General features: G+C 33.4%; 1 protein-coding gene across 1 annotated transcript in view; it reads left to right on the forward strand.

Moving 5' to 3' along the window:
* Window positions 1–25,234, forward strand: part of ASCC3 (activating signal cointegrator 1 complex subunit 3) — a 338,572-nt gene that overhangs the window by 100,963 nt on the left and 212,375 nt on the right. The window contains exon 11 of the mRNA XM_028104151.2: window positions 23,738–23,902. Coding sequence (XP_027959952.1) covers window positions 23,738–23,902 — 165 coding nt within the window. The remainder of the gene's footprint in view (window positions 1–23,737; window positions 23,903–25,234) is intronic.

A 25,234-nucleotide genomic window follows, 5' to 3' on the forward strand; every position in this document is an offset into this window, starting at 1 on the left:
TTTGTCAGATAATTCTGACAGATGGGAAGGTAAACAGATGTAACATACCAAGTTAACATTTTCTCAGCAGTTTTGTATATAAACATATCAGAGGACAAAGTAACTTCTTGTAGGAATAGTGAGTTTGGTTTTAAATATGTTGAGCATTGAAAAATTGTTGAAGTTTATAAACATAACTGAATTAGAAGGGCAGAGTAGTCCAAAAGGACTCCAGAAACATTCCTGGAATTAGAAATATAATGTCACTTAGTAGGTTTTCATTATGTAATTCCTAATGTATCTGGTGAAATGTGTTAAATGCTCTATGCCTAGAGATTAGGATTTCCTGAATCTCATTAACTTTGCCCTTCTTGTTCTGTAAAAGATTTAATTTTTTTTTTTTTTTTTTACAGGAGCATATCAAACACACACACACACAAAACAGCAAGATGATACAAACTAAAGGCTAGGTATGAAGGGTAGTACAGTAAAGGAAAATATAGGCCAGGTTAAAAAGAGAAGCCAAAAACAATACTAATGCAATAATGCATATAACAAAGTTGAGGGAGTCCTGACCAAGTTTATAAATCACAGTAACTATTTGCTCAGGAGAAGCCATTCTTGAAGGTAACAGGCAAAAATATTTCCCAGGAGCCCTAAAAGAGTGAAAAATCAGTAATCTAATGAAACAGATCTTCAATAACATCTCCTAATTTGTGGCCTTCCCTTTGTCCCCTATTTGTCAGAAATTTAGAACCCTGGATAAGGAACTCTCCTGGGATAAGATAGGAAATAATATAATTGTGGTACATCCTAAGCCTCGAAGCAAACTTACGATAGACATTTAAGTTTTATTTTCTCTAACTAATTGTAAACAGTATAGTAATAAAATGGCTCCATTTTACTATTAAGATTTTCAGTTTTTAAAACATATCATTTTATTGCAATTTTTAAAATTTCTGCTTTGTTTCACTTTATGTAATTTAGATGAAAAACTGAGGTCAGTAATATTTTTATTGGTCATATGAATGAGTCATTGAGTGTAACCACCTTGGGGCAGATTTGATGTGTTAAACCAGGACTTAGAGATGAGCAGGAGGGAATGGCCTAAGGGCAGTGTTCTCAGACTTGTTTGGGTCATAGACTAGTAAAAATCTGATCTCTACAGGAATCTGGGGATATAAACATAGATATATAAAATTCTGCACAGTCTTTTATAATAGTTCATTCCTCTCAGGTGGAGCAACCCTAGCCCAAGGTGACCATTCTTTTGAAAAAAGAGGGTACCATGACTTGTGAATTACAATTCTGGAGTATCTTTGTCGGGTAAATCAGCCATTAGAATCTGTACATACTTGAATTGGCCCTCAGTTTTAGTTAGAACACTATAGATTTTAACTGCACTGTGCTGACACTTCCTGGTTGCTTTCGTGTGTTGAGGATCAAATGTTTTATATAAGAGTGATGAAGTATATATTATTAGGCACTCAGTAATAGCATTATATTGTTAGCCATGATGCAAAGCAGCTGAAAAAGTTTCATAAACTTTATTCAATAAAAAGTGTGCAATTAGAAAGAGATGAAGATCTAGTCAGTGAGATTCTGATTTTATAGAAGTTAAAATGATTCTTGAAGACTCCAGGATCAATATATTTCGTGAATCTTATGATACAGCTTGCATTTTTCACAGATTATTGGCATATAGGTAGAAATATATGATAATTCTGGGAAAACTGGAATAGCTTGGCAGACATAGTTTACTTTTCAGTCCCTCTAAAACTGAGCTGCCTTGATAGGGTAGGGACATCAGAATTCAGACACATTAGGTTTCTTCCCCCCAAGGCATCTGCAGAAGCATAAGAATTTCTACATCCTTGTTTGTATCTCTTTTTTTGAAATTGTGGATTTATTCTTATCACTTACCTCTGAGATTTTTAAAAATATCTGCTTAAACAATCTGCTAAATGAAAACATTCTATGTTAATTTGAATTCTTTCTTGAACAATACCAAATGCTTATGTTTTTCTCCATAACTTGATATGTGTGACATCTGAGAAAATACAGGCTTATGAGATCCTGAGAGCTTGATAGGTTAGGGCAATTTGTTAGTTTCAAGTAGTTCTTGATTTGAAAGCCAGTTTTCTGTTGTTTGGGGCAGGTATTTTATCAGTATTGCAGGCAATTATTTTCAGAAAGGCTCTTGCCTCACAAACACTGCATCAGAAGCACAAAGTTGATGTAAACCTAAAATGCAGCACGCAGCTGGTTAATTTTAGGAAATCTACGGAGCTATGTTTTCTGTAATTTCTGCGAATGATCTAAGTAGCTTCTTTTGAATTTGTAGTTTTCGCATGTCTGTAAAAAATTATATTTATATATCAAAACTGGAATATATGAAATCATATTTTTGTAGAGCCTTGTGCCTCTACAGTCATAAATAGTTTTTATAAAGAAAACTGAATGTACTTGTGGTCATCATTGATTTGAACCTTGGTTAAAATCATTACATTACATACATTACTTCCTGTTTTCCTTGGATTATCAAAGTCACGAGAACATTAGACGGCAAGCCTATATGTAGTATGATATATATTATGTGAGATACTACAGTTTAGACCATTTTGTATCCTAAATGTCATTTTCCATATGTTTTGTTGCGTAGTTTTACAACTGGAGCTCTGTGACACTTTTTAAGATCAATGTGAATTAAATGTTAATTTTATTTTGAGAATTTTCATGCTTCAGATTTTTTTCTGACTTCAAAAGGATAACATGCTCATTGTAGAAAAGTTAAAAAAATACAGAAAATTACAAAGTTTAGCATATACTTAATCTTTTTTCTAGTCAAATATGTAAAACTTTAAACAATAAAAGTTGATTATATATTATTTTTTACACTTTTTCCAGTAAGCGTTTTTGCGTATCATCCAATATTCATATTGCATGGCATTTGATAGCTGCACAGTATTTCCTTTATTGAATATACTAAGTTAACTGTACACTTCTAGTGACTTTTACTTAAGAGTTTATTTACTCTCATTTACTTACTTTTATTTACTCACTCACTCATAGCAGATTGGACCCTGAAGGGAAAGAAGCAAATAGGATATCTCAGAAACTAAGCTGATACGGTTGGAAACAAAACTTTCTCTTCTAGTGTTTGAGTTGATTCTTCATGGACTCCAGGTTAAGGGATTCCTTTACTTACACTGACATTTATCAAACTATCACAAATGACTTCTTCAGTTTTAACCATCAGCATAAACTTTTATTTCTTTAAGTCCAGATATTGATTGGATGTATTCCCCTTTAAAGTCTTCTTTGTCTTATCTGTTGTTATGTGATAGGCATGTATGTGATATCCTCCCCTAGAATTACCTGTACGATGGGCCGTGGGTTATCTAGTTCTTGGTATTCCAATTATAACTCTTTTTTCCTCTACCCTTCAAAGCAAATCTAAATGCAAGCTCATCCTGGAACTGCTATGTTTTAAAAATAAAATAACCAAAAGTTATTTCCTATGGTATTCTAATTCTCATTATTGTCTAAATTACATATTGTAAATACTTTTTTTATACTTTAAAGAAATATTAAGCACTTTATACATTATAAGTCACAGTGCTTTGTATTCTGGATTCACCTGTGTTTAAGGCAGGGCTTGGCCTCAAAAGCTGAATCTAAAAGAATATCAACGTCCTCTGCTCTTTCCTCTTTATGTTAAAAACATTTTCGTGGTATAGTGCTTTGTTCCCTCAAGTTATAGGAAACTGAAATGTTTAAAATGTTTTACTGTTGTTATTTGACATAATATATAAAAATTTTTGAAGATAGTGTTTTGCAAACAGTTGGCATTCAACAAATGTTAGTCCCTTTCTGCTGCTTTACTGGATTCTTTACTCTGCTCCTTACCCACTCTATCTCGTGAGTAATAAACCCAGAGTATACACGTGATGATTTTTGCTACATTGACTCTTCAATCTATGTGTGTTAGAATCAGAGAGAAGAGAAAAATTTGATGGTTTTCCTGCATATTAGAAATGACAGCATAGTAAGTATGAATGGTATTTATTTGGCTGAAACTGGGATATCCCTTGACTTTTCCCTTTGGCAGGACAGTAATCTGTGGAATTGATCCTGGGAGAAGACCTCTTAGAGGCTTGGCTTAAAAGCAGGCTCTTATGTTCAGTTTAACCCTCTTTTTACTAAAGGATAAAAGTTATTCATTCTTTCCTAAATTTCCTACTAGAAAAGAAAATAAAGATTGTATTCTAAGGAAAGCGCCAGATACTACTACTTGTTATTTTTAATGCATGTATACTGGTTGATCTTTAAACATTTTATTTTAGCTTTATTGAGGTATAACTAATATACAAAAAGGCTGTACATATTTAAAGAACACAATGTAATGAGTTTTGACATATGCCTATATCAGTGAAAGCATCAACACAAATTAATGAGTATTCATCAGCCCTGAAAGTTTCTTCACATCCCTTTGTACTCTTCCTCCACAACCACCATCCCTAGGCAACCACTGAAATGCTTCCTGTCACTATAGGTTTGTTTACATTTTCATAAATTTTATGTAAGTGGGTTCACATAGTGTGTACTTTTCTCTCTGGCTTCTTTCACTCAACCTAATTCTTTTGATATTCATCCACCTTGTTGCATTTATTAATGGTTCATTCCTTTGTACTGCTAACTATTACTGTGTTGCATGGATATACCACAGATTGTTTATCCGTTCAATTTTTTTTAAAGAATTTATTTATGTGAGAGAGAGATAGAACACGGGGGGGAGACCCAACATTTTAGCACATTCAAATTTGTAACTAAGAATGGCATTTTCATTGATTTGCCATTTCAGTTTCTCATTAAAAAATTAATTTGATGTTATCCTTTTTTATCATTAACTATAGTCATATTAGAAACCAGCCTAACTTTCAGTCCCTGTCTCTTTATATTACGTATATAGACACTGAGATTGCCATATTGCTGTTAATTATATTTTGCTCTGAAAAACCAGCATAGTTTTGCAACTCACTTATAATAATCATCACCCCTCCGCCACCTACCTCTTTCACAGTGTCTCTATCTGGTATGAAGAGCTAAAAGAAAATATAAATTTAAACTGCATGCTAATAAAATATGGAATAAAAAACTAAGAGGAAGTGAAAATGATACACAATGTAGATTTTATCAACACAAAAGATTTGTTTCAACTTCTGGGTTTGTAAAGATCTGAATGTATGCCATGTATAACTGACATTCAAGATAAAATCATTTAGCTCACTAAAGTACTGTGTACCTGCTTCATAAATCAGTGAAGAATGCTAATCATTTGAAATCACTATTCACTAAGCTACTTCAGCATAGATACAATTTTCAAATCGCTTGAAAAACCTAGTTTTGATGATATCTAAATATTCTGAGATATGGTTTAAGTTTAGAAATTACTGTGGTATTTATATTTGTTATAATGTTGCTTGTTTCCCTAGTCGTCTTCATTTGTTTGGTTTTGGGATTTGTTTTTAATAGTACTTATTTCAGAATAATAATAATAAAAGACAACCATAATATTCTTTTATATTTTGAAGGTGATTCTTGACTATTTAGGCTTAATTTTTCAAGTGACTGCACAAATATAATTAGTATATTTTTGTGGCAGTAATGATTTTTTTTTAGTCCTTTATTAACTAAACATTTTGCTTTTTCTAGGTTTTTTTTCCTATTTGCATTTTCAATTTTGTGTAATTATTAGCAACTAATAATCAAAATTAATTTTTTTTTTGAGAGAGTGAGTGCAAATGTGGAGGGGCAGGGGGAGAAAGAGAGAGAGAATCTTAAGCAGGCTCCATGCTCAGCACAGAGCCCAATGCGGGGCATGATCTCATGACCTCAGATCATGACCTGAGTCGAAATCGAGGGTTGGACGTTTAACCTCCTGAGCCACTCAGGTGCCCCCAAAATGAAAATTTTAAGCTTCCTTTTATTTAGAGAGAGATCTAAAACCTGGAAATAGAACCTGAAATCTTGAAAGCAGCCAATCTTTAAAAAGAACGATTAGTTTAAAAAGCTTTAACCCTGTGCTTAAACATAATGGAATTAAAAAGCTACAACTTTTAAAATCCCCAATGAAATGTAAATATTATTTACCAGGACAACCATTTCCTGCATTTGAACGCATGCCATTAAGAAGTAGTGAGAGTTCTATTTTGAAGAATGTCTCATTGCTTTTATTAGTAAGTAAGCTATAAATTACTTTGAAGCATCATGGAATTCGAGGTGTAAGTTACTGATTATTCTTACTTTTGCAAGGTTTAATAGCAACTCGTAAAATACATTAATATCCTTTGAATAAAAAAGTCCACTGCCATATATATATGTATATATAAACTACTGTTTTTAACTGTTTTGTTCTTCTTAATGTAGTTGGATTAGAGGGGGTTGTGAGAGAACTATAATTTTTGATGCATAAAAATCTGTTTTGTGAATGCAAATCATGTATTATTTGAGACCATTTTCCTAGAGTATAATTTAAAAGCACTCAGGAATCTAATTATCTTTGCCTTTACTAAAAAAAAAAAAAATTAGAATAACAGCTTTGCCTATTCCATGAGTATTACTTTGCAGAAAAATAGCTTGTATCATTGTATTAGTGAAGAGAAGAGTGGGGTCCTATTCTATTAATGGTTTCTATTTTTCATTTTGTCTGTTTTATACCAACATTTAGTTACTTTTTTTCCTATCATTGATTATTTTATATTCTTATGGACATTATGTAAAAGGAGTAAAGTATTACAAAATTTATTTTTAAATTACTTCAAGAACCCTGCTTGCAAAGTTTATCATGCTAACTTATCCAAATACAGACCAAAAACCAATGAAAAGCTTAGTGTTTTCTTCCTCCTAAAGTAAAATATAACAATGTCTACTACTATAAAATAATGCAATGCATAGCATGCTCAAAAGCAATCTAGTTTCCCTATAAACAAGGAAGCAAAAATAAATATCCAATTTTTGATGCTCATACTAAGTCTTCTTGTTACTTATTAAATTTCAGAAAAATCCTGCCACCATTAAGTTTTAAAATGGGAACTCACTAACCACAAACATTACTATCATTTTGAAAAATTACTTTTATCTTCCTCAGAAATCTGACATGTACCAAGTATTAAAATAAGGTAGATTATCTGTGGTCTTTTATAATTGCAGATCCCTTAAAGTGGGTGTTTTTCTTTCATTTTCAAAGGCTACCTAGGCTATTTTGAAATCCAGAATATTTAAAATTTTTGAAAGAGTAATTATTGTTAATAAATAACAGGTCTCAGATTCTAGTATTCCTTTGTATTTTGTTTTTTTTTTTTTTTTACTTCCACTTGTCCTACAGCTGTTGAGGCAAATCTGTAAAAAAAAAAAAAAAAAAGTAGTTTGTCACATAAGTAACAGTTTTGGCAGCTTATGACCTAGAAAAAATGAAGAGACTAAGACAACTTTAATTTTCTGCTATATTACCAAGTTTGAAAAATTGTCTCAGAGGGTAACTTGCAGCTATACTGAGTATTTCTTAATGTTTCATTTGTGATTATTTCGTACTGAACCAGGAAGATGGCAGAGAGATGTAAAATATCTGACACATGGGGAATTTTCTGCAGAATTTATTTATGTTACTTTTCCTTGAGAAAAATAATGCTTAAATATAGTCTATATTTAAATACAAGGTGCATATAGTCAATCCAACACCAATTCCTATTAATTATGAGTTTTATCTCCTACGTTTTTCTTACATTCATCCATATCCTCTCCGTCTTCACTAATCTGTCCCGAGTTTCTGTCATCTCTCACCTTGAAGACTTCTATAGTATTGTAACTGGGGTACGAGCATCCAGTCTGCTCCGTCCTATTTCCCCTTAGGGAGCCAGAAATGCAACCTGGCCAGTTTTTCCCTTTTCACTCTCATTCCATGTCCTATGAAAAACAATGACAATCCAAAATGAATGAATGAATGGGAAGGAGAAGAGAAGAGAAAAGGAAAAGAAAGCCATTCATAGTTTTCCAGTCTCCTCTACAGCGTGAAAAGAATACAGCTCCTAGAAGGGTCTGAAAGACTGTGCAGTCCGTCCCTGTCCATCTCATTTCCACCACGCTCCAGTCCTCTCATCCTCTCTGCTCTAGCCACATACGCTGCCTGTCTCCACTCTCTTCATCCATGTTTCCCCGTCTGTTCTACGTAGATGCTTCGCTTCTGCCTGTAATTGTCTTTTTTTCTCCTTCATCTAAGTAATGCCCTTTCATCTTTGAGACATTAGATCAAATTTTGCTTTCTTAAAACCTTTTCTGATTTCTCTGGTTAGGTCAAATTTTCCTATTATGATTTGTCACATCACTGAATAGCATCTAAGTAGTAAGTTATCCTTAGTAGCTTATCAGAAGTAAAATTTTGTATTTTACAGTTTTATTGTATAGTGCCTATTGCCACTCCTGCATTACAATGTAAGCCTTATGAGATCAAGGGCTTTATCTGTCTGCCTTTATCTTTCCTCACCATTGCATGGTACATAGCACAGTGTCTGGTACATTACAATGAGGACCAAGAGGGTAATGCTGATGATGTTAGAAAAACTAATTGATCCCTATTACATATCAGGCATTATTCTAAATATTTTATGTGTATTATGTGTTTCATATTCATTATAACCCCCTGATATGTAGGTACTATTATTTTCTTCATTTTATTATGGAGGAAACTAAGGTTTATGGTAGTAGATACACAATAAATATTTGGTAAGTACATCACTGAAAGATATTGAATGTGTTCTCATTAAACATTCACAATATATCAGAGATAATGTATTGATAAATGAGACATACCCATAAGGATACTTAGATTTAGAAGTATCGATAAATTGTGTTTATAGAAGTAAAGGTTTCAGTCCATTAATAGGAATACCCACTCTTCTTACTTGCTTTGGAGGAAATTAAGTTAGGAAACTTCAGCTATTGCCTTATGGGACAGAAGGAAGATAAATGCTGGCCTGCTTTCTTGGGAAAGGCCTGGGGTGGGCTTGGTGGAGTGGGGATGGGAGGGCAGGAAAGGAGCATTATAAAAATCTCTTAAATCCTGATTACAGGATGTTCAAATTATATTCATTCTTTGAGTGGTACTCTGAGATATAATTCTGTTCTTCCCCAAAAGACAAAGATCTAGACTACTTAGTTTAAGTTAATCCAAGAGGAGCCATTAAGATCTCATCTTTCCTTAACATTTATCTAAGGGAAATAACATGCAGATACTGGGATTATCATCCCCCAAAACACAGGGTAAGCAGTGTGGGCACCAGTGTCTTCTTTGTCCAGACTCAGTAAATGGGCCTCTTTCCTTGAATAAGTTTTTAGATTTTTTCCATTTGGTAAGTGTGCATGAACAAATTAGAAAAGAGAGCATTCCACTAGCTAATTCATAAAATCTGTTATGTGACAGTATATCAAACATAGCTTTTTAAACCCAAATATCTGTATAGAACATAACTTCTATAAATCTTACTATTAAATATAGAAATATTTATTCTGTTTTCTTATTAGGCAAGAAGAGTTACCACCAGTTTTATGAGGTTAATAATTACCTGCAAAAAAATATAATTCATCAGCAGTGTTTGAGTTCATTTCAAGACATTGTGGTTACAGTAGCTGTCCAGACAGTCACTGCCCTTGCCTTTTCAGTACCTGTGGTCTACTGAAGGAGACAAATATTTAAGCAAGCAATATAGTGTAATAAATGCTGAAATAGAAAAGATGGGCACAGAGATACCAGAGAAGCCTATAAAAGGGAAATATTAAGAGGGTATTTTGGTTTAAGAAAAGCCTCCTAAACATTTCACCTCAAGACCTGGAGAATGTAGAGGTGTGTGTGTGTGTGTGTGTGTGTGTGTGTGTGTGCACGCATTTGTGTTTTCTTTTAGCATAATAAAAATGGAATCATACTTTATGTATACATTTGTATCTGTATAAAATGCATAATATTTTGCTTTTTCACTTAATATCAGTATGTATAGATCTACATTATTGCCTTATAAAAAACTTCATAAATGTCTATTTGTGTGTTCAGGCCTTTTTTCTTTTTTTTTTTAATTTTATTTATTTATTCATGAGAGACAGAGACAGAGAGAGAGAGAGAGAGAGAGGCAGAGGGAGAAGCAGGCTCCCAAGGAGCAGGGAGCCCGATGCGGGACTTGATCCCAGGACTCTGGGATCATGACCTGAGCCGAAGGCAGACGCTCAACCATCTGAGCCACCCAGGCGCCCCTGTTCAGGCCTTTTTTCGAGGATAGAATTCTGAAAGTGAGATTGCTGGACTTAGGATTTGTGCATTTTAAATTTTGAAAGATTTTGCCAAATTACCTCCAAAATGACAACAGTAGTTATAGTTAATATCTCTATTAAAAATTTAGGTTATGCAGTTTGATGATATAAACACTAAATACAAGAAGAGACAATTCTTACAAGGGGGTAAATGCACAGTTTCAAAAAAATAAGATATTAAGAATCATTGACAAACAAATACTAATCAAGATACAAAGTTGTGTGTCTCCATGATGAATTAGTAAAGGTAATGAAATATATCCCATGGAGGCAAAACGACAGTGTAACTTCAGCTCCCAACTATTGTAGTTAGTATGATAAAATCATTTTGGCTAGTGATTTGCTTAAAAATCTGGATAGTAAGGTGAAAACAGTTAACTGAAGAGAGAATGACTCCTGGAGTCCTGAAGTCCTAGAAACTTGACAGATTTAGCCAATTTCCTTAACTCAATTTGCAATACCAGAATCACTTGGGGAGCGGTTTCCTACTATACACGCTAGTATCTGTTTTGGTAATAGGCATCCTAACAGGTGTTAGGTGATGGCTCATTGCGGTTTTGATTTGCATTTCCATGATTAGTGATGTTGAGCACATTTGCATGTCGTGGGCCAGGGTTCACAGAAGCCTGCTGCCAGCCTGTGCCATAGATGCTTCTTGGGGCTGCAGGAACTGCCTTGCACTAAAGCCAGTGGGTGCTGGGGTGTGCCAGGGGCCTAGGTTTGCAGGAGCCAGAGGGAGCACCTAAAGGCCTTGGGAGTTGGCCTGGTGCTTGGGGGAGCAGGCCAGCTCTGGGGCCTGCGATGAAAAGCGACATCTATTTACTTTCTTTCCCCAATGGGGAAGGGATCTCTGTGCATTGGGCTGCCTGGGCTTAGAGGAGGGGTGATGGGGGTGACGTGAATCTATCTTTCCTACTCTCCTTAGTACATTTCTTATTTCTGCACTTCACCCAAGTGCTGTAATTCCTCACCTGGAATCCTTAGGTCTTGTGAAGTTATTTTCATGCACAGATAGTTGTTCAAATTGATATTCCTGGGGGAGGGGACAAACACTACAAGTTCCTATGCTGCCATTTTGCTGACATCACTCCCAATTTGTCTTTTTCATTTGGGTGTCAGGAAAGCTTATAGGGGCACTTGGGTGGCTCAGTCAGTTGGGGTGGCTGCCTTTGGCTCACGTCATGATCCCAGGGTCCTGGGATCAAGCCCCACGTCAGGCTCCTTGCTCAGCGGGAGTCTGCCTCTCCCCTGCCTGCCACTCCCTCTGCTTGTGCTCCCTCCCTCTCTCTTTCTCTCTCTCTCTTTCTCTCTCTCTGTGTCAATTAAATAAATAAAATCTTAAAAAAAAAAGCAAGCAAGCTTACAGTAAGGTTTTGTGCTTCATCACAGATACTGTATAGGCTTGGGGCATATTTGTTTTTCTCCTTTATCACTTTTCTAAGCCTCTACTTTAGTGTATGTGAATTTCTGTTTAAGTCACTTCAAAGCCAGTAACAAGTAATTGTTTGGTCTCTTTTTCGGTGCTCTAACTTTGTAAGATTGTAGGAAATGGAGGACAAAATGCAGAAAAATGTATAATTTCATTTGGATCTGCACCCTGGTCATATTGGCTCCATATATATAGTTTATACCCTGAGTTGTGGGCAGAGGCAGCATCAGTTGGTTGAGCAGGGTCAGCTGCCCACTCATTGACTATTTTATTTTGTAATATTGTGCGAGAAAGAGTTTGGACTACGTTTCATTTCTTCTTTGCTCTGTTTCTCCTTATCGTATACGCTTCTAGACTTCTTGCCTTTATCTTTATATTCCTAACCACAGACACCATCTGCAGACGTGGAGTTATTTACAGACTTCTATAGAGAAGCTCTCCCTTGGATAACCATAAGTTGTGATTAAACAGAACACATGTCCTTTTGTTCTTTTCCTAAATAAAATAGAAAGGATTTAAGGATTTAAATGATAGAAGTAGGTATACAATAGGGACAGTTAATTTTCTTAATTGCAGTAGTTTTCAGCAGCTAAGGTTTTGCCATAATTTGTTGATAAGTTGTTAGGATCCTTCCTTCATCTGTCTCTCCTGCCCAGTGATAGACCCCAAACACACTTTTGATTAATTGTTCTTGAATTGGCAAAATCTCTCAGTAGTGAATGTCTCGTATTAGTTTGAAGAGATAAAATTGGTAATTTGAATTACTTCAGAATTACTACAGAATACATTTTTTAGTTCATCACATTTGAGGTTTTAGTAGTTTGGCATTGCAATATAACATTTTAAAGTATTTTAGTAAGAAATTGATCCTCAAACTGAGCTTTGCACATATGGCAGGAAAGAGGAAAAAAAAAAAAACACCTATAGTAAACCGAGGAAACCTGTACTCTATGAGTCATACTCCAATTGTACAGAATAGAACTTACCACAGGACCAGTTTCTACCACAAATTATTCACATGTCAAAAATCTGTCATTATGAGTAAGCAGAAGAGGAATCATTATAAATTGTTTCAGATCCTTGCTCTATGAGACTTTAATGGAATGAAATACTGGGGTATTATGGACAAGCATTTAGAGATTAAAGCAAGGTCTTTATGGCTTGTATGCACAACAATATAAACACTTTCTGTGTTTTTCTCTATTATGTGTAATTAGTTATGTTTTAGGGTAACCAAGCATTGTATCCTTTTAGGCTTATACTGATGAGGCTAGACTTCAGTATGTATGACCTGAGATATTTAGAAAGTGTTTTAAATAAACAAAAAGAGCTGCAAAGAGAATTATACTACAGCTGTAAACATGTGTAGTCTAGAAAGTATTTTAAATGTTTCTTCCTTACTCCCAGCATTCTGTGCTCTGTTCCTTCAAAAGTTTTCGAATTTCTTATTGAATTACCCTTTTTTTTTAAAGAAAGGTATTTTGTTGATAATCTTATTTTAAATATTTTATTTACTTATTTGAGAGAGAGAGAATGAGAGACAGAGAGCACAAGAGGGAAGAGGGTCAGAGGGAGAAGCAGACTCCCCGCTGAGCGGGGAGCCCGATGCGGGACTCGATCCCAGGACTCCAGGATCATGACCTGAGCCGAAGGCAGTCGCCCAACCAACTGAACCACCCAGGCGCCCTACCCTTTGTTTGTTTAGTAAATGTTACCTATGAAATATTAACTGAAAATAGTATTAGAGTTTTTTTGCTAACATGAGAATACCAAGATGCATTTTAGGTTACATTCTTTATGCTTTAGCTTGATCATGCCTGTACTTTCAACAAAGAATATGAAGTAAGAATATCTCTCTACATGAAGATTTTCCAATTAATTTCTATATTTTTATCTTATAATTGAAAGCTGTGGTCCTTGACATAAATAAATAAAACTAGATACTTCAGAAGACTTTGTGTTTTACATGTGTGAGCAGGTACTCATGCATGTGAATTGATGGGAGAGGAAGGAACATAAAAATGTAGAAAAGGAAATAGTTGGAACTAACTGATTTGTTGTAGTGTTGCCAGGGGCAGGTATAATTTGCAAGCTGTCAGATTCCGTTATGGGGGCCCTTGCCATCAATCAGAGCTGACATTTGTATAGCAGAGGTTAGTATAACTGTAATTATATGTATGTTTATTGAATCTAAACTGTGTGACATTTTAGCTTTATTCTTTAAATTAAACATTCATGTAATTTATAAACTTGTTGGTTGAGTGGGCATGTATTTTAAAAAGGAAGATAGAATTCTTAAATCTTGCGAACTGTTGGCTGGTCTACATCTATAACATTAGAATGTGATTTTAACAATTCCAGAGTGACTGTTTTCGCCCGAGAAGATGTATTAAGCAAGCATTCTTGAATATTGCTCTTTAGTTTAATTAATAGATCCCTACCATTTTCAACTAAGTGTACCATATTTCATTAATTGAAAGACACATTTTAAAAATTCACTTGATAGTGGAAACAGCCATAAAACAAGTAACAAAATGACAATAAATACATATCTATCAATATTACTTTGAATGTAAACAGACTGAATGCTCCAATCAAAAGCCATAGGGTGACAGAGTTGGTAAAGAAATACCCATTTATTGCTGCCTACAAGAGACTCATTTTAGACTGTGAAAGACACTTGCAGATTGAAAGTAAAAAGATGGAGAAACATTTATCATGCAAATGGATATCAGAAGAAAGCTGGAATAGCAATACTTATATTGGACAAAAGAGACTTTAAAACAATGACTGTAACAAGAGTCAAAGAAGGACACTATAAGAATAAAAGGGACAATCAAACGAGAGGATATAACAATTGTAAATATTTATGCACCCAACATGGAATCACCCAAATACATAAAACAGTTAATAACAAGCATGAAGTAATCAATAGTGATACAATAATAGGGGATTTTAACATCCCACTTATGTCAATGGACAGATCATCTAAACAGAAAATGAACAAGGAAATAGTGGCTTTGAAAGACACACTGGACCAGATGGACTTAACATACATATTCAGAACATTCCATCCTAAATCAGCAGAATACACACTTTTCAAGTACACATGGAACATTCTCCAGAATAGATCACATATTAAGCCACAAAATAAAACTCAACAAATTCAAAAAAATCAGTCATACCATGCATATTTTCAAACCACAATACTATGTAAACAGAGATCAACCAGAGAAAAAATCTGGAAAGAGCACAAATACATGGAAGTTAAATAACTTGCTAATAAATAATGAATGGGTCAACCAAGAAATCAAAAAAGAAATAAAAAATTACATGTAAACAAATGAAAACAATGGTCCAAAACCTTTGAGATGCAGCAAAAGTGGATCTAAGAGGGAAGTCTATAGCAATACAGGCCTACCTCAAGAAGAAAGAAAAATCTCAGATAGACAACCTAATATTACAGTAATGGAGCTAGAAAAAGAAGAATAAACAAACCCAAACCCAGCAAAAGGAAGGAAATAATAAAGATTAGGGCAGAAATAAATGATGTAGAAACTGAAAAAACAACAGAACAAATGGATGAAACCAGGAGCTGGTTCTTTGAAAAGATCAGAAAAGCTGATAAACCTCTAGCCAGACTTACTAAAAAAAAAAAAGAGAGAACCCAAATAAGCAAAATCACTAATAAAAGAAGAAATAACAACCAACACCACAGAAATACAAACAATTGTAACAGAATATTATGAAAACCTATATTCCAATAAGTTGGACAACTTAGAAGAATAAATTCCTAGAAACATATAACCTACCAAAACTAAAGCAGAAAGAACATTTGAACATACTAATCACCAGCAATGAAATTGAATCAGTAATCAAAAAACTCCTAACAAACAAAAGTTCAGTAACAGCTTCACAAGCAAATACTATAAAACATTTAAAGAGTTGATACCTATTCTTCTCAAACTATTCAAAAAAAAACAGAAGTGGAAGGAAAACTTCCAAATTTATTCTCTGAGGCCAGTATCACCCTGATACCAAAACCAGATAAAGAAACCACGAAAAAGAACTACAGGCCGGTATCTCTGATGAATATAGAGGCAAAAATCCTCAACAAAATATTAGCAAACTGAATCTAACAATATATTTTAAAAAATCATACACCATGATCAATTGGGACATATACCTGGCATGAAAGGTGGTTCAGTATTCTCAAAACAATCAATATGATATGTCCCATCAATAAGAGGAAGGATAAAAACCATAAGATCATTTCAATAGATGCAGCAAAAATATTTGATAATGTGCAACATCCAGTCATGATGAAAATCCTCTGCAAAATAGGTCTAGAAGGAACATACCTCAACATAGTTAAGGCCTTATATGGAAAACCCACAGCCAATATCATACTCAGTGGTGAAAAACTGAGAGTGTTTCCCCTGAGGTCAAGAACAAGAAGACAAGGATGTCCAGCCTCAGCACTTCTATTCAAAATAGTACTAGAAGTCTTAGCCACTGCAGTTAGACAACATAAGGAAATAAAGGCATCCAAATTGGTAAGGAAAAAGTAAAACTCACTATTTGTAGCTGACGTGATGCCATATAGAGAGAAGACCACCAAAAAAACTACTTGAACTGATAAGTGAATTCAATACAAAAGGTATAGAAATCTGTGGCATTGCTACATGCTAAAAATGAAGCAGTAGAAAGTGAAATTAAGAAAATAATCCTATTTACAATTGCATCTAAAACAATAACATATTTAGCAATAAACTTAACCAAGGAGGTGAAAGATCTGTTCTCTGAAAACTATAAGACGCTGATGAAGGACATTGAAGATGATGCAAAGAAACAGAAAAGACATTCCATGGTCATGGGTTAGAAGAACAAATATTGTTAAAATTTCTCTACTACCCAAAGCAATCTACACATTCAATGCAATCCCTATAAAAATTTAAACAGTATTTTTTACAGAACTAGAATAAGCAATCCTAAAATTGTATGGAACCACAAAAGTCCCTGAATAGCCAAAGCAATCTTGAAAAAGAAAAACAAAACTGGAGGCATCCCAATTCCACATTTCAAGTTATATTACAAAGCAGTAGTAATAAAATAGTAGGGTACTGGAATAAAAAGACAAATAGATCAATGGAACAGAATAGAAAACCCAGAAGTAAACCCACAATTATATGGTCAATTAATATTCAACAAAGGAAGCAAGAATATACAATGGGAAAAAAGAGTCTTTTCAAGAAATGGTGTTGGGAAAACTGGACCACTCTCTTTCACCATACACAAAAATAAATTCAAAATGGATTAAAGACCTAAATATCAGACCTGAAACCGTGAAAATGCTTGAAGAGAGCACAGGCAGTAATTTCTGACATTGGCCATCACAACATTTTTCTAGATATGTCTCCTAACGAAGGGAAATAAAAATAAAAATAAACTACTGGGATTACATCAAAATAAACAGTTCTGCACAGCAAAGGAAATAATCAACAAAACTAAAAGGTAACCCACCTAATGGGAGAAGATATTTGCAAATGACATAACTGATAAAGCGTTAGTATCCAAAATATATAAAAAATATATATATACATCTCAATACCCAAAAAACAAATAATCCAATTTAAAAATAGAAGACATGAACAGACATTCCTCCAAAGAAGATATACAGATGGCCAAGAGATACATGAAAAGATGCTCAACATCACTCATCATCAGGGAATGCAAATCAAAACCACAATGAGATACCACCTCACACCTGTCAGAATGGCTAAAGTCAACAAAAGAAGAAGCAAGTGTTGGAGAGGATGTGGACAAAAAGTAACCCTTGTGCACTGCTGGTGGGATTGAAAATTGGTGCCGCTACTGTGGGAAACAGTATGGAGGTTCCTCAAAAAATTAAAAATAAAACTAACCTATTATCCAGTAATCAAACTATTGGGTATTTATCCCCAAAATACAAAAACACTACTTCAAAGCAATACATGCACCGCTATGTTTATTGTGGCATCATTTACAAAGCCAAACTATGGAAGCAGCCCAAGTGTCCATCAGTAGATTAATGGATAAAGAGGAAGTGGTATACATAATGGAATATATTCAATCTTAAAAAGGAATGAAATCTTGTCATTTGCAACAACATGGATAGAGCTAGAGAGTATAATGTTAAGTGAAGTTAAGTCAGAGAAAGACAAATACCATATGATCTTATTCATCTGTGGAATTTAAGAAACAAAAGAAATGAGCAAAGGAAAAAAAAAAGAGAAACAAACCAAGAAACAGAGTGTTAACTATTGAGAACAAACTGATGATTACTAGAGGGAACCTGGGTGAAAGAATGGATGAAATAGGTGATGGGCATTAGAGAGTACACATAGATGAAAAGAAAAATTTTGATAGTGTTTTTTTTTTAACTTCTTAATGACACTTACAATGATGGTGTCGCTTATAATCAATGTCTCCTGAGATTTGATGAAATAATAGTGATACTATTATTAATACCATTGTTATTAGTAATACTATTGTTAATCTGTGGGATTTTAATGACTATTTTTTGGTATTTTACCATTCTGGTTTTTTTAAAAAGTTATTTATGTAATTAGTTTAAACATTTTTCCCCATTTTTTTTATAGTCTAAGTACAACATTTCAAAATCAGTTTTAAGTATTATAAAGGAAAGAAAGTATACTTTTATTTTAAAAATTTCTTGTATTTAATATTTTATTTTATTGCTGTAAAATTGATTTATAACATTGTATTACTTTCAGGTGTACAACATAATTATTCTTTGTATACACTACAAAGTGATCACCACAGTGAGTCTGTTTATCATTCATCACCATACACTTCACCACCTTTACCCATTTTACCCACCCCCAACCTCTTTCCTTCTGATAACCACTGATCTGTTCTCTGTATCAGTAAGTTGTGTTTGGTATTATTCATTTGTTTTGTTTTTTAGATTCCACATATAAGTGAAATCATATTGTACTTGTCGTTCTCTAATTTATTTCACTTAGCATAATATCCTCAAGGTCTATACATGTTGTTGCAAATAGTAAGTTTCCTTCTTATATTTTATGACTGAGTATTATTCCATTGTGTGTGTATACCTTCTTTATCCATTCATCTATTGATGAACACTTAGGTTGTTTCCTTATCTTCGCTATTGTAAATAAAGCTGTAGTGAACATAGAGGTACACATATCTTTTTAAATTAGTGCTATTATTTTCTGATAAATAAGCAGAATATCTGAAATATCTGGATCATATGGTAGTTGTATTTTTAATTTTTGAGGAACCTCCCTACTGTTTTCCATACTAGGGCACCAGTTTACATGCCTGCCAACAATGTACAGTGTTTTCTTTTCTCCACATCCTCTCCAACACTGTTATTTCATATCTTTTTTATAATAGTCTTTTTTTTTTAATAAAAATAAAGAGTGGTTTTATTAGCCTTTTGATAATAGCCTCAGATTACTTTGTTTGTTTTGCTATTGAGTTGTTTGAGTATTTATTTTGGATATTAACCCCTTATCAGATATATGATTTGCAAATATTTTCTCCCAGTTGGTAGGCTGCCCCTTTCATTTTATTGATGGTTTCCATTGCTGTGAAGAAGCTTTTTTAGTTTGATGTAGTCCCGCTTTGTTTATTTTTGCATTTGTTGCCTTTGCTTTTGGAGTCAGATCCTAAAATCCAATGTCAATGAGCCTACTGCCCTTGTTTTCTTCTAGGAGTTTTATGTTGTCAGGTCTTAAATTCATGTCTTTTATCTATTTTCAGTCAATTTTTGTGCATGGTGTAAGAAAATGGTCTGATTTTATTCTTCTGCATGTGGCTATCCAGTTTTTCCAACTCCATTTATTGAAGACTGTCTTTTCCCCACTGTATAGTCTTGGCTCCTTTGTTGTAAATTAATTAACCATACATGTGTTGTTTATTTCTGGGCTCTCTATTCTGTTCCATTTATATATGTGAGTCTTTTTTGGCCCATACCATATTCTTTCGATTATAGCTTTGCGATATAATTTGAAATCAGGGACTGTGATGCCTCCAGCTTTCTCAAGATTGGTTTGTCTACTTTGGGTCTTTTATGGTTTCATACATATTTTAGAATTTTTTGTTCTAGTTCTGTGAAAAATGCCATTAGGATTTTGATAGGGATTACATCGAATCTGTAGATTGTTTTGGGTAGTATGGACATTTTTAACAATATTAATTCTTCCAATCCATGAACACAGAATATCTTGCTAGTTATAGTGTCTTCATCAATTTCTTTCATTAACGTCTTACAGTTTTCAGAGTATAGATCTTTCACCTCCTCGGTTAAATTTATTCCCAGATATTTTATTCATTTTGATGCAATTGTAAATGGGATTGTTTCTGCATTTCAATTATAGTTTGTTATTAATTTAAAGAAATGCAATAGATTTCTATCTATTCATTTTGTATCCTCCAACTTTACTGAATTAGTTTATTAGTTTTAACAGGGTATTTTTTGGTGGAGTCGTTAGGGTTTTTCTATATATAGTATCATGTCTTCTGCAAATAGTGACAGTTTCACTACTTCCTTTCCAATTTGGATACCATAGAAATAGAGGATCATAAGAAACTACTATGAGCAATTATACATCAGCAAATTGAACAACCTAGAAAAAAATGGATAAATTCCTAGAAACATACAACCTACTGAGTCATGAAGAAAGAGAAAATCTAACCAGACCAATACATCATATTAATAGAATGAAAGAGAAAAATCATACCATCATCTTACTAGATGCAGAAAAAAATCACTTGACAAAATTGAACATCCCCACACTCCCCCATGTTCTTTGAAGCATTATCAACAGTAGCCAAGACATGGGAACAACCAGTGGATGAATAGATAAAGAAAATGTGATATATATGTACAATGGAATATTGCTCAGCCATAAAAAGGAAGGAAACTCAAACTTTTTGACAACATGGATGGACCTTGAAGACATTATGCTAAGTGAAATAAGACAGAGAATGACCAATACTGCATGTTCTTACTTAAATGTGGAATGTAAAAAAGTTGAACTTAAATAGTGGAGGGGTGGTTGCCAAGGGCTGGAGGTAGGGGAAATGGGGATATATTGGTCAAGGGATATAAACTTACAGCTATAAGATGAGTATGTTCTCAGGATCTAATGTACAGCATGGTAATTGTAATTTACAGTGCTCTATTATATACTTGAAAGTTATTAATAAAGTGGACCTTAAATGTTACCACCACACATGCATACACACATGCACATAATTGTATGAGGGGATGGAAGGGTTAATTAAACTTTTTATGGTAATCATTTAGCATTATATACCTGTATCCAATCACCACATGTGCACCTTAAATTTACATATGTTACATCTCAATATCTCAATAAAGCTGGAAAATAAAAGAGATGAAGTGACTTCCCTTAGGTCATAGTGTTTTAAACGGTGAAATAATAATATTACTATTATTATTTATTATTACTATGTAATGTTACTATTATTATTATTATTATTAATGTTTAAGTGAATTTACCAGATGAATTGGTTCTGGCAGGTCTTAGGTCATTTGGTATTTCTGTCAAATGGATGAGCATTTTAAAACTAAATACACCAAATTTTTGATCCAATGGTAGTATATAGCATCACAACTATGCCATTTTCCCAGTGGGCAGGATAAAATTGGAACAGTTTCAAGTAATGATTTTTGTATTTCTGAGGGAATAAGTACATATATTGAGAGAAATTTAAGTTGACAGTAAAAATGTTGACAGTTAACCCATGCCCCAATATAAGAGCAGATGGAAATGTCTTGCATGAGTTCCAATTCATTAAGCAAATGTGACACTTTATGTTCTAGCCATTTTAAGTTCAGGGAACTGAAGTGATGAAATAGTAATATAAATGAAGCCTTTTCTCACTATGCTGAAAGTAAAGTATAATAAAATGCTAAAATGGATTTTTAAGGTTTCATTGGTACAGCTTTCTGATATCTGAAAAATTTGATTTTACAATTTGTTGCCATATTGTCATCTCTGAAAGTTAATTATAAGACAGTATTAGCATAATAGTCTAAGTTCATGGTGAGGTAGGTAACCAAGCTTTGTATTTATTATTTAAAGGTGCACCCTGTGTCATTCCTAACATTTGTGACTTAATAAGCTTACTTATTTAAATTTTGATATTAAATGTACAGTGTAGTAGAATTGTTTTGAAAACAGATCAGCATCTTCCAGGATTTTTAATGAAAAAGGTTGTTATTAAGTAATCCCTGGGTGTATTTATATTAATACATCTTGGATTATTTTAAATTTGTCATTATTCAAAGTAGAAGTTCAATTTAAATTTGTTCCAAAAGATTTTAATTCACAGTGAATATTTTTACCCATTTTAGATCTCAAAATTTACTATACATCTGTTTATATTTAATTCCAGCAGCATATCTTTTCTATAAAATTTGATGTGATCTCAACATTGCCATTCAGCTTTAGCAACTTTCAACTAAGTAGCTTTGGATTTATAGTATTTCATATTTTAGATATAAATTCCTTAATCTGATTCATTATAGTTTGTCAGTTAATTTCTGTTCAAGTACAGCTTCTAAATGTTGTCGTTGACACAGTCCATTTCATAATGATAGCAGTGGTAGCTCTAATAATGCAACAGGTCATATTGGCAAATTTAGACTCTGGATTTTTAAGAATTTATATATAACTTGTACCAATCTAAAAAAAAAAAGATTATTATTGTCCCCATAGATGACTTAATCAGATGTGAAATAACAAAAATGTTGAGAGAACAATCTGACTCTCATCTCAGTTAACCCCCTTCAAAGCACAGTTCAGTTGTGACCCTCATCAGTCTCTAATCCTGATACACTGGCCATGAGAGGCCTTGGTCTTGATTTGTTATGTAGTATTCTTTGAATTATCCACATACTGGTTTATTTCCTAATGTAGTATTACTATCATAGAAGGTATATTAAACTTGTCATCTTTGTCTCTGCAACAGGATGATTTTAGAGGACACAATTTAATATGTGAAAAGCAAAGAGAATTATCATTCCAGTTTCACGTTAAATGGTCTGCTACTGTGAAGTTCACATAAATGCCTCAGGCTTACCTTCTGCTCTACACACCCTAGAGTCTCCAGTGACTCAGTCCTTGGGTTGCTATTATGTGCCAGTTAGGCTGTATTATATGTATTAGTTTTGGGTACTAAATAGTGCATATACTAGTTGATATTAAAGGGCAATTTGTTGAAAACTGTGTCATTAGTAAAGTTTCCTTCACATTTGGATAGGTATAAACAGGTGATCATTTCTAGAGTGGATTCTTGATTTCCTTTTTATTGCCTTTTAACACTTGGTTCACTTTGTTGTCCCTTTTCACATAAAGACCATTATCAATGTATGCAGTTTAAAAGATAGAATCGTTTGTTTTTATTTTGTTTTTTTTTTTAAGATTTTATTTATTTATTTATTTATTTGATAGCACAGGAGCAGGGGCGGGGGAGGGGCAGAGGGTGAGGGGCAAGCAGACTCCCCACTGAACAGGGAGCCCAAAGCAGGGTTCCATCCCAGGCATGATCCAAAGGCAGATGTTTAACCAACTGAGCCACCCAGGCACCTCAGAATCATTTGTTTTTTTACATCAGAAGACACTTTTCAAAAAATATGTATTTTGTACACTTCACTACAATTTTTTGACAGACTATCATCATTGAGTTTTAAATAATGACTTAATATCACAACTTAAGTGAAGCTAGATGAAATGAAATATTACTCTTGAAGTGACAGTGTCTATAGTAAATTATATATCATTCCAGGATATTTTAAACACTTTTTATTTGATCTGTATAATTGTTGCCTATCATATTTCTTTTTGAATGACATATTTGAAATTTATATTAACTATGTGACTTTTTCTTTTTTTTTAATTTATCTTATAGATGCTTGTGACCACCCCAGAAAAATGGGATGTAGTGACAAGAAAGAGTGTCGGAGATGTAGCTCTTTCCCAAATTGTGAAGCTCCTTATTCTTGATGAAGTTCATTTGCTGCATGAAGATAGGGGACCAGTATTAGAAAGCATAGTGGCACGTACTTTACGGCAGGTAAGAGGAAATTATTTTTAAGCTTATTTTGGAGGGACGATTAAGTTTTTAAGCTTAAATATAGCATTCAAAAAATATTAATATGTATTATTTATGGGAATAAAGTTAATTTTAGTGTGGGGAAGGTTTTAGGTATTTTGTTTTCATATTGAAAGTTCTCTTTCTTCCTTCCTTCCAAATCTTATTTTATTGAAGTCTCTATAAATTAACAAAAGTAAATACAGGAAAACTTTTAAGCCATTGTTGCAAAGCCAAGTCTAATAATTGACTAAGCAGTATTAAGATATAATAGAACATAGGCAAATATTAGTCATTTCCTCCACTTCTCTCCTATCTGCACTTAACTCCTACCCCCTGAAAAAATCTGAACATGATTTATAATTTTTCTGATATATTAGATAAAGTAAAATATAATCACCTCGTGTGCATAATCTTAATCATTTTTTTTTTAAAAAGACATGTATATGCTGTCTCTAGTTTCGGAGCTTTGTGGCTATTCATAAATAGTCCACACAAAAATTGGTGAATTTACCAATGTATCATGATTATTTTCTGCCAGCCCTTCTTTTCATTAAATAAAAAGATAAAGTGTCTTAGAATACCCATGAGTATTAAACAGCTCTGATCCAGGTCTAGGTATGGGAATTTAATGTAAAAGATGGAGTACAAAATTTTAGGAAGTTAATATTGCATTTTAAAATGCTTTAAAATAGTGTGTTTTCATCTGGTAAATCCACCATAAAATTCTAGATGGTTAATAATTTAGCTATATCAAACAAAACTCTCTGTACATTAAAGAAGACATAAGAGAGCATTTTTTAATAGCCTTGGGGTAGAGAAGCTCTAAGCAAAATGCAAAACTCCAAAGGTTATAAAGGGAACACGTGGTACATTTGGATATCTAAATATTAAAAACTTCTAACCTGTAAAGATGGCTCCAAAAAGTTAAAATATAAGACAGAATAACAAATTATTTGTAGCACATAAAATAAATGTCTTTTATATTTAATAGTTATTATAATTAATAAGAAATAAAACTTTTTTAAAAATTTAGAGAAGCATTTCACAGTAGAAATAAACATACTGAGCATTATAGAAAATATGCTTAAGAGGACATGAGAGTTTTATCAGATTGGCAAAAGTGAAAAAAGAATGTAATTTGAAAGCACTCACTAGAATCAGCCCTGTGTTTTTACTTCTAGGGATCTAATGTATGGAAGTCATAGCACAAACACATAAATATAATAGTAACAGTGTTCACTGTAGTTTTCTTGTTAATGCAGAATATGTTAGAAGCAAGCCAGGTGTCCAACAAAAGATGAAATGGTTTAA

This window comes from Eumetopias jubatus, unplaced genomic scaffold, assembly GCF_037043125.1.
Source record: "Eumetopias jubatus isolate StellerSeaLion01/CBP00866 unplaced genomic scaffold, mEumJub1_p1.0 scaffold_6, whole genome shotgun sequence".
Taxonomy (NCBI): Eukaryota; Metazoa; Chordata; class Mammalia; order Carnivora; family Otariidae; genus Eumetopias; species Eumetopias jubatus.